This window comes from Phalaenopsis equestris, unplaced genomic scaffold (assembly GCF_001263595.1).
Source record: "Phalaenopsis equestris unplaced genomic scaffold, ASM126359v1 Scaffold001091, whole genome shotgun sequence".
Classification (NCBI taxonomy): Eukaryota; Viridiplantae; Streptophyta; class Magnoliopsida; order Asparagales; family Orchidaceae; genus Phalaenopsis; species Phalaenopsis equestris.
The window spans coordinates 401,373-420,444 of record NW_018165530.1 but is presented as its reverse complement, the minus strand read 5'-3'; the positions used below and the strand labels follow the sequence as shown (position 1 = coordinate 420,444).

At 31.2% G+C, this 19,072-nt stretch overlaps 1 protein-coding gene across 1 annotated transcript; it reads left to right on the top strand.

Moving 5' to 3' along the window:
* The first annotated feature begins 128 nt into the window (after positions 1-128).
* On the top strand, positions 129-257 carry LOC110033085 (60S ribosomal protein L39-like). The gene has a single exon (XM_020736948.1). The coding sequence runs from the start codon at positions 129-131 to the stop codon at positions 255-257; it is 129 nt and encodes a 42-aa protein (XP_020592607.1).
* Positions 258-19,072: the final 18,815 nt, after the last annotated feature.

Below are 19,072 nucleotides of genomic sequence, written 5' to 3'. Positions count from 1 at the left end.
TGTGTGTGTGTGTGTGTGTGTGTGTGTGTGTATACATATATCTACATACATGAATAGACATACATGCATACACACACATGGTGGTTTCCACCTCCACCTCCGCCCCTTTGTTAGGTGTTGCAGAGAAGATGCCCTCATTCAAAACTTTACGAATCAAGAAGAAGCTCACGAAGAAGAAGCAGAACAGGCCTATTCCCCATTGGACTCGCATGAGAATAGACAACACCGTCAGGTACAATGCCAAGCGCAGACACTAGCGCCTCACCAAGCTAAGATTTTGAGGATGCTCTTTTGTTGCCCCTAAGGTTGATGGGTTACTGCTTTCCCTTTGGTTTATTTTATGAGAAGCTTTTTTTTTTAATTCATTTTTTTTGTACCAACCCCTGATACATCAGAAAATTTTCTTAGGTTTAACTATATCGGCATTTTAATGAGCTGCACTATTATTTTGTAATTTTCTTATACTAATAAGTTCATAATTTTAGTTCGATCGTTGTCAATTTAAAATGTATACACACACATAGATGCACATATGTCTACATGCATATGTATACATATACTTGTACACACACACACACACACACACACACACACACACACACACATGTATTTACATTCATCTTCATCTATAGATACATGTATATATGTATGTACACACATGTATATACATACATCTATAGATACATGTATATATGTATGTACACACATATATCTACATACATGTATAGACACACATGTACACACACACACACACACATATACATGCACATATGTAGATACATGTATATACATACATATCTATACATTTATTTATTTTTTTTGACATAAAAGATATAACTTTCATTAATCATGCCCAAAAGAAAACAATGGGTCCAAAGTTACCATCTAACAAAAGGTAATCCGAGGGAATCCCTATTTAAAAGAACTTTTAAAAAAGGAGGAAGCATATCAAAAATCAAATGCCAATAGAGCCATTTTTTGCCAATTTGTCAGCAAATGTATTACCTTACCTATGCAGATTAGTCCAGAACACCATAACTTGGTGGAGGAGTTTGACAATTCTCTTCCTAATAATAGTGATAGACCAAGTAGCAGTTGAACCACCATTGAAAGAGAGTCCATTTTGAAGTTAATAAATTTCAACTGCATTTTAATTGCAATCATAAAAGAGAACAAAGTAGCTCATGCTTCAGCTTCCACACAATCAACGACCATACATGGAACTTGAAAAAATAGCCTAAGCTTTCTCTCATGTTCTAAAAAAATTCCCCACTCACCAGCCTTTTTTTTACTCCAATTATCATCTGTGTTAACTTTAATCCAAGGTTTGATTGGTTTTTTCCACAAGATTAGCTTCAACTTTCTACTCTTATAAGATAACATGCAAATTCATGTTGTGGAACATATATTTGAGGCCATAGAAAAAGATGAGCTTATTGCTTCCCATATAATATTATCTTAGACACAAAAGCAATAACATTATGTGAGGTAAACAAAAGATCCCTCACTATTTGTCTTGTTTAGCATCATTCCTTGCCATCCAAATAAACAATATCACAATGGAAGGTATAATTTTAAGCAGATGTATGTTGTTTGAATCATTATACACCTAATTGTGAATACAGTGCTCCAGATCCGAATAACCGCTATCAAGGCAACAAATATTAAATTACTTCCCCACCAACTTCCAACCTGTAAAGAGCGAATATAAGAAAAGAACAAAAGATTCAGTGTCTCTTCCTCAAATCTACATAAATAGTATCTTGAGGGAAACTTAAAGCCATTTAATTTCATAATTTCATCAATTGGCAATAGCTTGTACAATAATCTATAAGGGAAGAAAACCATATATGGGGAGAGACCACCCTTCCAAATGAGTTTACCCCAAACCACCTCAAGATGCACATGAAGTTTCTTAGAAAAATAAAAAATTTTAAGCAATGGAGCAGCATTGAGCACCCTTAATGATAAATTTATCCTTCATAGAATACAATATGAGAATATTAACAATGTAATCAGCCACATGACTAGGAACCAAATCATTCAATTTGTCTTTCATCCATACATCACCAACCAAAATGTCTTTAATTAGCAACTGTTGGTTACTAGGACAATCAGGAACAAAAAAAGCAAGAGAACCATCTAAACACCAATTATCTTGCCAAAAGCTAACAAGACTCTCACCCAAATTCCACACAATCATGTCTTCAGCATCACTTCTAGCTTTCAACATGCCCTTCCAAAAAGCTAAGTCACCACATTTAAAGGAAATTTGAGAAGGTTGTTTAGAAGCACAATACTTTTGTTTAATGAAAACTACCCAAAGAGGCTCTTGTGAGCCAAATTTAATCCAAAATTTCATATTATTAATATAAGAGAGGTTATTAAGGCCTTGATAACCAAGTCCTCAGCCTCCATAGCTTTACATAGCTTCTTTCAACTTGTCCAATGCACATTCTTGGACATACCATACCAAAGGAAACTGTTAAACAATTTCTCAACCCGAGCTTAATTTTTTTTCTTCTTCTTTATAACTTATAATGTATAAAGTGGTGTGAAGTTTAGAATGCTTTTGATTAAATTAACTTTTTTTTCCAAAGGATGGGAAATAATTGGTCCAATAGTTTATGTGCACTCTGATTTTATCCACAACCTCTTGGAAGTGATTATACTTTTTTGTGCCTTTCAACAATTTGATTTTTAGGTAATTTAATGGAAGTTTAGGATAATTGAAGCCAACGAAGTCAAAAATCTAGTTCCTTATTCTCAAAGAGATCTTCATACCGACATAGAAGCTGCATATTGATTTATTAAACTCCATACCATAATAATTTTCAAACTTCTGAAGTGTGTCCCAAATTTTCTTAATAGACTATTTACTAGCATTGGAAAATAGGATCATATCATCTACATAAGCAAGATGAAAGACAACTGATTGACTTTATGAGTGTATCAGGTATAAGCCAAAATTCACTGTAATCTATTGACAATTTTGGAACAATAATAAAAAACTAAGATAAAAATAGTTGGTGACAGTGGATACCTTCGATTAATACCCCTCTAAGTTTGAAAATAACCACAATAGCATCCATTGATCAATACAGTACAATAATTGCTACTAAGCCACATGCTAATAAGATTGCATAATTTTTTGTTGAAGCCTCTTGCCTGAAATAGAGCAAAAATAAAATTCCAATCAATGGTGTCAAAAGCCTTTTTTATGTCTAGCTTGATAATCATATTTCCTTCCCTAATTTTTTTATCTAGTTCACTGATCAATTCCCAACACAGTAAACTGTTTTCAATGATGTTCCTCCCTTTTTTGAATGCAAATTGATTAGAAGTAATTAGTTGAGGAAGACGGGGTTATAATTATTTAACAATAATTTTAATTATCACCTTAGATATAATAGAAGTCAGACTTATAAGTCAGAAGTGGTTCCAAATTTCTTTTTGTTGTGTCTTTAGGATAAGAGCAATTGTAGAAGTAAGAAAATATTTGTGTGGATTAGCCCCCAGGAAGAAGTCTTACACAGCGGAAACAATAGATCCTTTAACATATTGCCAACATTTTTGTAAGATTCAGAAGTATACTCATAATAAACCAACAACTTTATAACTATCAATGAACTTAATTGTTATCTAAGTTTAACCCAAATTTTCATATAATTAATATGAGAGAGGTTATTAAGGCCTTGAAAACCAAGTCCTCAACCTTCATAGCTTTACATAACTTCTTCCAACTTGCCCAATGCACATTCTTGGACATACCATACCAAAGGAAACTGTTAAACAATTTCTCAACCCGAGCTTAATTTTTTTTCTTCTTCTTTATAACTTATAATGTATAAAGTGGTGTGAAGTTTAGAATGCTTTTGATTAAATTAACTTTTTTTTCCAAAGGATGGGAAATAATTGGTCCAATAGTTTATGTGCACTCTGATTTTATCCACAACCTCTTGGAAGTGATTATACTTTTCTGTAACTAGATCACCTAATACCACCTTCTAACATAAATTGTTTAGTTTTTTGGTTTCCTTTGTTTTTTTTTTTCATCCTGGATTTTTGTACCAACCACTCCTTTTTTAAGTCCTACCAAACAACATTATTGACATTTACTTCAACTAATCCCATTGGTGTTATATCCCACATGCCATCTTCAATATGTCATCTCATCATTCTTATTAAATCACAATTTCTAAGGTAAGAATGAACATAACAAGTTCTAAGAAGTTCTCTATGCAAATCCTCAGTATCTACCACTTGTGGGTCTAAATTTTTTTCCTTATCTAAATTTAGATTCCCTTCCTCGGGTTGAGTTTGGTTCACTTCCAAATTAAAGGTCACGCCTTTAAACTGGTGACGAGTTTTCTATGCGTCCATTAACTAAATAACTTCTTCAGGGAATGTAGGATTAGAATTCTATTCCACCAATTGATCTTCCCGATTTCAACATCCTCTTTCCTATTATATGGAGTTTCCCTTATTAATTTAAGGTTAACTATATAAAAATTTTCAACTTGGTGGCCAAATATTCTACAATGACCACAGTAATAAGGATTTTGTTCCATAACAACTTGTTGCCAATACTCATTGTGAGTAGAGCCAATCCATATTTCCTCAGGAAAGGGTTGAGTGATGTATCTCTCAATTAGAATTCTAGTAACCTCGATCCAAGTAATTAGCTCGGGGACCTTTATAAGTTTTTGTCAAAAATCTTTTATGATTTCATGCATGTAGATTTTACTCGGCAGGAAAAAGTAAATATATCACAAAAGGATTTTTTGTGTTGTATTGTATGTATATAAGTATTTTGACAAAAAGAGGTAGTCCAAAACCTAATCATCCCAATTAGGCTCAGACTACCCGCAGCCTAAAAAAGCTAGGGGCAACTTTTACCAAAAGTTAGTGAGTAGTATCATCGATCTTATTCTCCCCTTATTGAGAATCCTCGAGGTAGGAGATACTATTCTAAATTCAACTTTGTATCGCATGCTTATCATACATATTGATGTTCTCATAACCCTCTCCACCTAGTCCTCTAACTTATACTAGTCTAATGATCCATATGTGACATAAACAAATATTCTCATTTGCTCACAAGGGTTTAAGTACCTTAAACAAGACTCAAATCCTTGAACATTGGGTTTAAATGTAGGATGAGTAGTATATGATATCTTATTGAAACTGTGAGTTAACGACTCCCGAATCATATCTTGGTGGAACCCTATGAAATTAGAGGAGGATTTTCTTCAATAGAGTATAATAAGTTCAAATTCCCTTTGTAATATCCAAGATCTTTCAAAAGTGTTCCGGGCATAACCCTAAATAGCTTTATAATCTTCTGGATTATTGTCAGCACAATTTTGGTTGAGGAGTTGTGAAGTTGTTGGCTGCTAGGATGGATATCCCAACACTCGTTTTAAATTAATTTAATATATATAATTTGAAAAAAAAGTAGTATTTTGGATTTTGGAAAATACAAGGCCGGACCGATCTCATATCCCCAGTAGTTTAAATAAAAGAGTATAATACCACAAGTAATGTATTCATTCTGAAGGATAGACATATCACTTACTGGTAGGCTCGATTAAATAAACTAATGATTGTATGACATTCGTTAAGTCTGCGAAACCATTTTTATTATAACTCGACAAGTTCCCCTATTTAATATGAAGGATTAAATAAGGTTTATATTAAGCTGGGTTCGAAAAAGCTTTCTATAAGGGAAAACCCCTATAGTTAATTACATCTTAGATAACCAAAGTCGTCTAAGAAAACTCTCGATAAAAATCAGGTGATATTATCTTCAAGGATTTCAAAGGAATAAGACTTTTCAATGAGATCAGACAAAGAGGTGTGAAGGGGAAATGACTCAAATTTAGAACATTTTATTGTAAAATCCAAAGGAAGAAAGACCATGGGATGTCAAACCAACAACTTTATAACTATCAATGAACTTAATTGCATTCCACACCTCTAACTCCTCAAGAACCTTAGTAAAATAAAGCCCCTCTGTGTATGTTCTACAACTTTCAAAAAGAGAATTGTCAATATTAGGCTCTAACAAACATTGAAATGAGAATAACTACTTAAAATAATCCACTCCAATTTGTTGGATATCATGTTTTTTATCATTTTCCCTCCAACTACTCAGGAACCTCTCCCAATATTTGTTAGATATCATATTTTTCAAAATAAAATTCCACCCAGATCAGTAAGATTCATAACTAGATCACCTAATACCACCTTCTAACATAAATTGTTTAGTTTTTTGGTTTCCTTTGTTTTTTTTTTTCATCCTGGATTTTTGTACCAACCACTCCTTTTTTAAGTCCTACCAAACAACATTATTGACATTTACTTCAACTAATCCCATTGGTGTTATATCCCACATGCCATCTTCAATATGTCATCTCATCATTCTTATTAAATCACAATTTCTAAGGTAAGAATGAACATAACAAGTTCTAAGAAGTTCTCTATGCAAATCCTCAGTATCTACCACTTGTGGGTCTAAATTTTTTTCCTTATCTAAATTTAGATTCCCTTCCTCGGGTTGAGTTTGGTTCACTTCCAAATTAAAGGTCACGCCTTTAAACTGGTGACGAGTTTTCTATGCGTCCATTAACTAAATAACTTCTTCAGGGAATGTAGGATTAGAATTCTATTCCACCAATTGATCTTCCCGATTTCAACATCCTCTTTCCTATTATATGGAGTTTCCCTTATTAATTTAAGGTTAACTATATAAAAATTTTCAACTTGGTGGCCAAATATTCTACAATGACCACAGTAATAAGGATTTTGTTCCATAACAACTTGTTGCCAATACTCATTGTGAGTAGAGCCAATCCATATTTCCTCAGGAAAGGGTTGAGTGATGTATCTCTCAATTAGAATTCTAGTAACCTCGATCCAAGTAATTAGCTCGGGGACCTTTATAAGTTTTTGTCAAAAATCTTTTATGATTTCATGCATGTAGATTTTACTCGGCAGGAAAAAGTAAATATATCACAAAAGGATTTTTTGTGTTGTATTGTATGTATATAAGTATTTTGACAAAAAGAGGTAGTCCAAAACCTAATCATCCCAATTAGGCTCAGACTACCCGCAGCCTAAAAAAGCTAGGGGCAACTTTTACCAAAAGTTAGTGAGTAGTATCATCGATCTTATTCTCCCCTTATTGAGAATCCTCGAGGTAGGAGATACTATTCTAAATTCAACTTTGTATCGCATGCTTATCATACATATTGATGTTCTCATAACCCTCTCCACCTAGTCCTCTAACTTATACTAGTCTAATGATCCATATGTGACATAAACAAATATTCTCATTTGCTCACAAGGGTTTAAGTACCTTAAACAAGACTCAAATCCTTGAACATTGGGTTTAAATGTAGGATGAGTAGTATATGATATCTTATTGAAACTGTGAGTTAACGACTCCCGAATCATATCTTGGTGGAACCCTATGAAATTAGAGGAGGATTTTCTTCAATAGAGTATAATAAGTTCAAATTCCCTTTGTAATATCCAAGATCTTTCAAAAGTGTTCCGGGCATAACCCTAAATAGCTTTATAATCTTCTGGATTATTGTCAGCACAATTTTGGTTGAGGAGTTGTGAAGTTGTTGGCTGCTAGGATGGATATCCCAACACTCGTTTTAAATTAATTTAATATATATAATTTGAAAAAAAAGTAGTATTTTGGATTTTGGAAAATACAAGGCCGGACCGATCTCATATCCCCAGTAGTTTAAATAAAAGAGTATAATACCACAAGTAATGTATTCATTCTGAAGGATAGACATATCACTTACTGGTAGGCTCGATTAAATAAACTAATGATTGTATGACATTCGTTAAGTCTGCGAAACCATTTTTATTATAACTCGACAAGTTCCCCTATTTAATATGAAGGATTAAATAAGGTTTATATTAAGCTGGGTTCGAAAAAGCTTTCTATAAGGAAAAACCCCTATAGTTAATTACATCTTAGATAACCAAAGTCGTCTAAGAAAACTCTCGATAAAAATCAGGTGATATTATCTTCAAGGATTTCAAAGGAATAAGACTTTTCAATGAGATCAGACAAAGAGGTGTGAAGGGGAAATGACTCAAATTTAGAACATTTTATTGTAAAATCCAAAGGAAGAAAGACCATGGGATGTCAAACCAACAACTTTATAACTATCAATGAACTTAATTGCATTCTACACCTCTAACTCCTCAAGAACCTTAGTAAAATAAAGCCCCTCTGTGTATGTTCTACAACTTTCAAAAAGAGAATTGTCAATATTAGGCTCTAACAAACATTGAAATGAGAATAACTACTTAAAATAATCCACTCCAATTTGTTGGATATCATGTTTTTTATCATTTTCCCTCCAACTACTCAGGAACCTCTCCCAATATTTGTTAGATATCATATTTTTCAAAATAAAATTCCACCCAGATCAGTAAGATTCATAACTAGATCACCTAGTACCACCTTCTAACATAAATTGTTTAGTTTTTTGGTTTCCTTTGTTTTTTTTTTTCATCCTGGATTTTTGTACCAACCACTCCTTTTTTAAGTCCTACCAAACAACATTATTGACATTTACTTCAACTAATCCCATTGGTGTTATATCCCACATGCCATCTTCAATATGTCATCTCATCATTCTTATTAAATCACAATTTCTAAGGTAAGAATGAACATAACAAGTTCTAAGAAGTTCTCTATGCAAATCCTCAGTATCTACCACTTGTGGGTCTAAATTTTTTTCCTTATCTAAATTTAGATTCCCTTCCTCGGGTTGAGTTTGGTTCACTTCCAAATTAAAGGTCACGCCTTTAAACTGGTGACGAGTTTTCTATGCGTCCATTAACTAAATAACTTCTTCAGGGAATGTAGGATTAGAATTCTATTCCACCAATTGATCTTCCCGATTTCAACATCCTCTTTCCTATTATATGGAGTTTCCCTTATTAATTTAAGGTTAACTATATAAAAATTTTCAACTTGGTGGCCAAATATTCTACAATGACCACAGTAATAAGGATTTTGTTCCATAACAACTTGTTGCCAATACTCATTGTGAGTAGAGCCAATCCATATTTCCTCAGGAAAGGGTTGAGTGATGTATCTCTCAATTAGAATTCTAGTAACCTCGATCCAAGTAATTAGCTCGGGGACCTTTATAAGTTTTTGTCAAAAATCTTTTATGATTTCATGCATGTAGATTTTACTCGGCAGGAAAAAGTAAATATATCACAAAAGGATTTTTTGTGTTGTATTGTATGTATATAAGTATTTTGACAAAAAGAGGTAGTCCAAAACCTAATCATCCCAATTAGGCTCAGACTACCCGCAGCCTAAAAAAGCTAGGGGCAACTTTTACCAAAAGTTAGTGAGTAGTATCATCGATCTTATTCTCCCCTTATTGAGAATCCTCGAGGTAGGAGATACTATTCTAAATTCAACTTTGTATCGCATGCTTATCATACATATTGATGTTCTCATAACCCTCTCCACCTAGTCCTCTAACTTATACTAGTCTAATGATCCATATGTGACATAAACAAATATTCTCATTTGCTCACAAGGGTTTAAGTACCTTAAACAAGACTCAAATCCTTGAACATTGGGTTTAAATGTAGGATGAGTAGTATATGATATCTTATTGAAACTGTGAGTTAACGACTCCCGAATCATATCTTGGTGGAACCCTATGAAATTAGAGGAGGATTTTCTTCAATAGAGTATAATAAGTTCAAATTCCCTTTGTAATATCCAAGATCTTTCAAAAGTGTTCCGGGCATAACCCTAAATAGCTTTATAATCTTCTGGATTATTGTCAGCACAATTTTGGTTGAGGAGTTGTGAAGTTGTTGGCTGCTAGGATGGATATCCCAACACTCGTTTTAAATTAATTTAATATATATAATTTGAAAAAAAAGTAGTATTTTGGATTTTGGAAAATACAAGGCCGGACCGATCTCATATCCCCAGTAGTTTAAATAAAAGAGTATAATACCACAAGTAATGTATTCATTCTGAAGGATAGACATATCACTTACTGGTAGGCTCGATTAAATAAACTAATGATTGTATGACATTCGTTAAGTCTGCGAAACCATTTTTATTATAACTCGACAAGTTCCCCTATTTAATATGAAGGATTAAATAAGGTTTATATTAAGCTGGGTTCGAAAAAGCTTTCTATAAGGGAAAACCCCTATAGTTAATTACATCTTAGATAACCAAAGTCGTCTAAGAAAACTCTCGATAAAAATCAGGTGATATTATCTTCAAGGATTTCAAAGGAATAAGACTTTTCAATGAGATCAATGAGATCAGACATGAGATCGGACGTAGAGGTGTGAAAAGGGATTGACTCAAATTTAGAACATTTTATTGTAAAATCCAAAGGAAAAACTAGGGGGTGTCATGGATCCTGAGGATGTCACAGATCCTGAGGAGAACATCAGTGACTTTCCAAGCTATCCTATTGTTTGGTTTCAGTTTCGAAGAGAAATTATTTAGTTGTTTCATCCTGCACATTTTATTAATTATGGCTTACATTCGCGTGAAACAATCACACAAATAGCCTGAAAGATGTGAGGATTTAGGCCATAACGAAGAAAAACCTCGGAATCCTAAGATGAATTAGGGTTTATATGTATAGTATAATCATACAAAGGCCTAAAAATAATTTGAGGATTTATGCTGCATAAGCAAACAATCTCAAAGTCTTATGGATTGTTGTTTAACTCTAAGGAAGTGTTTAGCTGGTGTAGACATGATTTGCTGTTGAAAATGGTAGTGTTGCCCATGATGCTAGCTCTAAGCTCCTCGTTGTAGCAAGTTTTAGTTTTATAAATGTCAATTGAGGAGATGAGAATAATATCATGTTTTAGAAGTCACATCTTCTCGTATGTCAAGTCATGATGTCAAATCAATCGTTCCTAAGGTTATGGTTATTTAAATATTATGAGGCATATTAAAATTGATTAGAGCGACACCAGTTATGATACTACGGTTTCCTCATTCTGGTACCACTATTTTCTTTCAGATTCACTTAGTCCAAATGAATTTATTAAACTCAACTTAATGAGTTCCATACTTTCATTTAGAACATGGGAAATGTCGTTAGCAACCATAGGTTACCCCTCCGAGGGATTCCTGATCATCTGATAGAGATATTTTATTTTAGTTGCAATTTTTCTTTTGTGATTTTTATGATTAAATTTTGAGTTGTCTTATATTTGGACTGTTGTGACGGTGAATTTTATCTTGTTTGATTTTAGTTTTGGTTTCAGTTGTGCGACTATCCTAACAGTTTTGGTTTTGACATGCAGGATGACATTGTTGTTTAACATGCAAGTTCATGAGAAGGAGAAGTACAGTAAAAAAGTTCAGGAAAAGAAGATGTTGTAAACTATAAAAGTGTACCGTATGCTTGTAAAAAGAGTAGGAAGTACAACTTTAAGGTATATCTACCAGACCCTATGTCATATCTTAATGGATCCTATTCATTTAAGTGTATAGATGATTTCTTAAACAAGGCATAATGAGTTTAATCATATTTCAAGGTATCCAAAAGAGTATGAGAAGGATCTAGAGGTCAGCCCCAGACATCTCAAAATCCCTCAAAAATTCCCGAGTGTATTTAAACTCATTATGTTGCTTAATAAATCATCCCTATCATACCCTTATGCTCAATGAGTTATGTTCTAGCCAACCCTAAGGATGGAGTAATTATCACTTGATCTTTTATTTATAAATTATATAGGTAAAAGACCTTTAGGGGCAACTTCGTTTAATTAAGGAGCTTAGTACTTTAATTTTAAAGAGGGGCTCGTAGTGTTTTTAAAAATTTTAAATAATTTGTAGATTATTTCTTAGATCTCATTAAACAAAATTTTGATTAAGCCTAGCTCACCACAAGCCCTTAAATATTTAATGGGTAGATTTGTAATTTTAGAAAAAGATTTAAATGTTTACACATTTAATCCTTATCATGAATTATAAGTCATTTTAAAACCATTAATTTGGGGCTTAAAATTAGTGAGTTATGATCTTCCAAAAGCCAAACCCCTCACCTTAATATCTTTTCTTTTTAAATATTCTTCTGAATTTTTTTAATTTTAAGAAATTACAAATTTATCCTTTATAAGACCAAAATGAGATTGGTTGCTACCATTTATCCCTTTCATGTTCCAATCCTCAAAATATATCAATTAAGATCATTTTTTGCACATTTAGCTCTTTGATTAAGCCTAAATATTAGTTAAGCCTTAAAATTCAAAATTACTCTTTTGCCCCTAATTAATACCCTATAATTCATTAAAGTAAACTCAAATGACTTGAAAATTTCAAGTTACCCCATTCATAGGTTAATTAAAACACCAGAGGAGAAAATGTGATTTTTCTGAATTTATTTAATTTTATAATTATTTTTAATGCAAAAATAGAGTTATTCAATCAAAATTTAATAACTCAATCAAAACAAAACCTCTGTCCTTAATAAAATTATTAGACATTCATCTAGGTTAGCAAACCACTTGGACCAATTTTCATAATTTTTAGAGGTTTAATTTAATTGTTAAAATTATTTATTTGTTTTGAGCATTAATTAAATATAAAATACTTTTTAAGTAAAAAACTATTTTTAAGTAAAAAATTAAGTTTTATATTTTTATTAAATCTCTCTAAGTTTAGAAAACCCAGAAAAATAAATTTCATATTTTTTTTATTTATATTTTAACTATTAGAATTATTTTAGTGAGAAATTAGAGAAAATTCATTTTAAGCCTTTAGAAATTAATATCTTAACTTAGAAAATTAGAAAAATTGTTTTAATTGGTTCTAAATGATCAAAAATTCAAATGTGACATTTTATTGTGTATTTACAATTTTACAATTTTTATGATTTTTATAAATATTTAATTATTTAAATACCAAAAAATAGCTCAAAAATGAAGTATTTATTTTAATTTCAATTTTATTTTTCTTAGGTTTCTCTAGTCATAAGGAGCTCCCAAAACCAACTTGGTGATTTTTTTTAGTTTTATTTTAATTATTATAATTATTTTAATGCTAAAAATATAATTTCACTTGATTAATTCATTTGAGTGGTCAAATTAACTCCAATTGACTTGAAATTTTTATGGGAAGCTCTTATAATATTAAATCACAATAAAGAATGATTTTTATGTCATTTACATTTATAATTACTCCAAATTAATTTAATTTTATTTTTTAGGGTGGGTAATAATTAGGAATATTTTTAAAGAGTTAGACCAAGTTCATATTTTTGTCTAGGATCCTCTAATTACAGTGAAGCTACCAAAATAAATTTTATATTTTTTTATGAGTATTTTAACTTTTATAATTATTTTATCAAAACAAGCATGATACACTTGAAAAATAGAGATCTCTATCTAGAGATCTTCCCTAACCCTGGAGAAATCAAGGAATATCCCTCGTGATAGAGAGAATCAAAATCCCAAAAATCATGTCATGGTGAAATGTATATGCAAATGGAGAATCAAAATAAAAAAAAACACCATGTAATTAATTAAAAATGTAATTAATTAAAAATTATATACACCATGTAATTAATTAAAAATTATATATGCATCAAATAAATATGAAAATATTTCACATTGTTCTCCTCTGTTCACTGAGCAAGATGGTATTTTTATTTTATTTTTTCGATTTTTTTACACCAAGATATGAATTTTTAAAGTTTTGGCAGATATGAATTTTTAAAGTTTACCCCAAGATATGAATTTTTAAAGTTTTGGCTATTAATTAAATTAATTAAATCCCTGTTTTTCTACTTAAGTGACGCGGCGCCACCTCATCCTAGGCAACTCCGAAGCTCCACGTGGCGTCTTTTGGTTCAGAGCTGTCTTCTGACTCAGCCGCCACACGTCCAGTTGTTCCACTTCATTCCCTCGTTCGGCTTCATCACGATCGTTCTTCTGATTCACGCAAAAATGGACGGCATCCGTTCATCGTCCCCAAGTCTCTAGCCTAAAAATCATCCAACTTCAAACCTTAATATCTCTCTCGATACTTAACCAAATTAAGTGTGGTTTATTCCTATAGACTCGTCTTGACTAGGAGAATATATTCATACAGTTAATCAAGCCTTAAATCAAGTCTATAAGTATGGAGAATTAAATAAAGCTCAGTTTAAGGGGAGATTTCAATACCTTTGCCCAAGAGGTGTGGCATCAATTGGGTGCTTCCGTGCTTCCAAAAGCTTGCTTCCAAAAGCTTGCCTTGAGTCCAAAGAGCTCTAAGGGTTAAAAACCCTTTTAAAGAAGCTTAAAAGTGGCTTGTACTCTTGCCATTAATAGTTTGATGACGTGGCAAGGCTCACATGACTTACCTATGGCTTGGGAGTGGCTTCATGTTTCATGGCTTGCGTGTGGCTTGATTAATTTTCATGAGAAGGGATTTTTGGATTTATTTGGCATTTTTGGTGAATTTTGTCATGAGTCTTGATTTGGAATGATTTTATCATGAATTTGAAACTTAGGGAGTGATTTTAATTGAATGGATGATGGGGAGAAAAATCATCATATGGGCTTTTGATTGAAATTGGGCTTTTTGACTTAAACATAGTGGGCTTGGGCTTTAAGAATTGAGATTGAATTTGGGATAAAATTTGGGTCAATTGAATGTTGAATTTGATGTAGGAATATATCATGAAGGATTTGGAAGAATTTCAAATGATTTTGAATTGAATTGAAAGGCCAATTTGGTGGATTTAGTCATATAGTCAAAATTGGGGCTTTTTTATGTGGATGAAATTGAGCTTTTAATTGGGTCAAATTGAGCTTGAATTCTATTTAGACTATGATTATGGATACAAAATTTTGGTTTGGAATTGAAATTGGGCAAGATTGGGGTCAATTAGGCCGAGATTGAGGCTAATTTGGGGAAATTTGGATCTTTAAGGACAAATTGGGGCTTTTGGTCAAATTGGGTCAATGTGATGGCTAAAAAAAAATTAGAAATATTTGGGATGATTTTGGAATTTTTGGGTCATGAGGGGCATTTTGGTAATTTTTTGCAATTTTGGGGGTATTTTGGGAATTTGGTGAATTTTGGTCAATTTAGGTAGTGGTATTTTGGTCAATTTAGGTAGTGGTTTTGGTCAATTTAGGTAGTGGTGAGTGGTTTGAGTGATTTTTGGGCAAATTTGAGTAGTTTGGGTAATTTTAGGAATTTTGGTGAAGATTACGGTTGTAGGGGTATTTTGGTGATTTGGTGATTTTTGGGCTAGAATGGGCAAGTAAGCCATGAAGCCATGCCAAACCAATATGAGCCATGTGAGAACTCATTTTGGATGCTCAATATGCTGGTCCTAACCCTCTTAGATAAAGACTAGGGGTATAGGTTCATTCATATAAGTTTTCCAAAAGGAATCATGGGACCAAATCAAGTGGGGTATGCAAGAAAGTTTAGTGTGTGCCATTTCAACCATCACCAGACCACCCAGGGTCAGTCCTAAGGTCTGGTCATCTTATGGGAGACTCCACTTGAGTTTTCTTATACTGACATCACCTATTAAGTGCTAAAGGTTAGGACCAATATGTGAAATTTTAAGTTGAGCAAAGAAAAAGTTGAAATTTCTAATTGTGAGGGTTCCTTTTCTAGTCCTCTAGGAATAGTCAACAGGAAAATCATATGGCTAGACCATAGGCTACTAAAGAGAAAAAAAACTAGACCTCAACCAAAAATGAGGTCAACAATTATTTTCAGTTCTTTTGATCTCATTACCTCGTTAAATTAATCAATCATAGATTACGTTAAGATTTAGTTGTAATGTTTTAAAATATGCTCAGTGAACTTTAGTGTTTAAATTGACCCATAAGTAGGGAAACTAGTCATTTATTTGATGTGATATTTAAGGACTATAAATAAGTACCCTTTAGGGTAAACTTAATCATTAAGAAATTTTGTACCCTTTGTAATTGAACTTGACTTTGTAGTGTTTTAAAGGAGTTTGTGATTAATTGTATTTCTTTTCTAAACCTCATTAAATGATTTTTAGCTTAACCCCAGTTCACTACCAACCACTTAAGTCTCTATGAGTAAATTTGTGATTTTGAAAAATGTTAAATGAAATGAACTTAATTCTTATTAAAGGATTGTATTATCATTTTACCATTAATTTGAGGCTTAAAATTAGTGAGTTATTATCTTTCTAACTCAAGCCTCTCAAATTAGGATCATCAAAGATTTAATTATCCTCCAACTTATAATAATTTGATTAATTACAATTTTTTCATTTGTAGAAAATTAAGTGAATTGGTTCCTACCCTTTAACCCTTTGTGTTTCAATCATTTCAGAGAGTTAATCATCATAATCATTACACATTTATCATTTCATTTGACCAAAATTTTAATTTGGAGTTCAAAATTCCATAAATACTATTTTACCCTTAGGGTTCCTTATTTCATAATTCCTTAAATTCAACTCCAAAGACTTTGAAAATTTGTTGTTGCCATAATCATGGGTTAATTTACACATCAGCAAAGATTTTATATTTTCTTAATTTTTATCTAATTTTTAATAATTATTTTTGTCCAAAAAATAGGAATTTTTGAAGCTAATTAATTTAGTTAACCAAAATATCCTTTCTTTCATTAAGAAAATTTTAGGAGGTTTACCAAGGTTCGAGGACTACTAGGAATAAATTTTGTGAATTTTTGAATTGTATTTTAATTTTTAAAATTTATAGTTGATTTTATGGAATAAATAATTAGAAAATACATTTTATTTTTAAAAATTCATTTTTATAGTTTTCATAAGTCCCTCTGACTTCAAAGAACCTAAAAAAGTTATTTTTATATTTTTATGAAATTTTTTTTTTAATTACTTTATTCAAAAATAAGGAAAATACATTTAAATACTAAAAATACATTTTAAATCTTTAAAAATTAAAAAAAAATTCTTTTAAGTTGTTTTCTATAGTTAGGAAATAATTTGTGATATTTTGAAGTATATTTATATTTTTTTAATTTTTAATTATTTTTAAATTAAAAAATTGCTCAAAAATGAACTTTTTATTTTGACATCAATTTTTTTTCTTAAGTTCCTCTGATCTTAAAGAATCATTCAAACCAATTTTCATACTTTTCTGATTTTTATTTTATTATATATAATCATTTTAAGTAAAAATTCTTATATACTTAGAAAAATACATTTTTATATTAAAAATAACTTTTCTGACTTTCAAATTCTTATAGGGACTTTCTAAAATTATTTTCTTGATTTGGGAATATTTTGGTGATATTTTGAATTATTTTCTATTTTTCTAATTTTTAATAATTTTTATTTGTTTTAAATGGAGAAATGTATTTTAAACCTTTTAAATTTGATTTTTATTTTTCTTAAGGTCCTCTGAGCACAGTAAACCTACCAAACTTGTTTTTATATGTTTCTAATTTTTATTTTATTTTTTTATAATTATTTAATTAAAATAATACTAAAAGTCCTAGGAAATTAAAGCTTTCAGAGAACACTCCTAACCACTTGAAGAGTAAGCCCTCCAAATATCACATTCTTTTGATTAATATTTATTTAGTTATGATTTAAATAATTTTAATTTATTTAAATAATTTAAAAATAAATATAATGCAATTATTTTTTTATTTTTTGTTCATAATTTTCTCCTCTGTCCGTTGAGCTTGTGTGTATGTTTACTTTATTTTTAGGATTTTTCTACACCAAGATATTTATTTTTAAGTTTCTAAATTAATTTAAATAGAAAATACCCTTATTTATTGTCGATCGCCTTTTTTGAGAAGAAGATATTTGATTTAATATAATATATAATAATTTTGGAAAGTAATATTTTAATTTTTAAATATATGAGACCGAACTGATCCCATATAGACAATAGTTAAATAAGCGAGCACGAAACTACAAGTGACATACCTATTTCGAGGAATAGACATATCACTTATCCGTGAGGATCAATTAAATAAACTAAATAATTTATGACATAAGTTTTAGTCTGTGAACATTTATGTTGACCGACAAATTTCTCTATCTAATATGAAAGATTAGATAGGGTTTATTTTAAGTTGGGCTCTAAAGTTTCCTATAAGGGCAAGCCCCTATAGTTAATTACATCTTAAATTACTAAGGTCACCTAAGAAAACTCTCGATTTATCGTCAAGAATTTCAAGGGGTTGGACTTTTCAAAGATTGAACCAAGGAGTGTCAAATGTGATAGACTCAAATTTGGAACATTATTATGGAATCTGATGTGAAAGACTCAAATTTGGAACATTATTATGGAATCTGATGGGAGAAAACTAGATGGTGTTACAGATCTTAAGAAGAATATCAGTGACTTCCCAAGTTATCATATGGTTTGGCTTCAATTTCGAAAAGAAAATTATTAAATGTTTCATCTTGTCAATTATTATTATTTAGGGCTTACATTTGTATGCACAATTATACAAATAGCCTGGAAGATAGGAGGGTTTACATCGTGACGAACGACAACCTCGGAGCCTAAGACAAGTTAAGGCTTAAATTGCATAGTAAGCTATGCAAAGTCCTAAAGATGAAGTGAGGACTTATGTTACACTAAGAAAACAACTTAAAAATCCTATGACATGCTATTTAATTCTAAGGAAAGATTTGTTGTTGTAGATCTCATTCTTGTTGTAGAATGATGCCCTCGTAGTTATCTTCAAGCTCCTCGGTGAAGAAGCAGTCCTAAAGTTTAAAGATGTTTAAATAATGAGTACGTTCAATCAATATGGGGGGGTTAAAGTTGATTAGAGTGACATACAATCTCAACAAATGTGACTCGATCCATTTTTGGTAATCACTCCAAATTCAATGGAACATTAAACACCTCTAAACCTTAGCAGAGCTCCTGCTGCCAATCATATTGGTACATTCACGTATCTATACATTTATATGTGCATACATATATACATATATATCTATATATATATGAATTTACATATATATACATATATATATCTATACACATTTATATCTCCATCCATAAATATATGTCTATATATATATATATA

Bases quoted from the DNA above. Each gene is read 5' to 3' on its own strand.
- LOC110033085 (XM_020736948.1), top strand. From the start codon at position 129: ATGCCCTCATTCAAAACTTTACGAATCAAGAAGAAGCTCACGAAGAAG.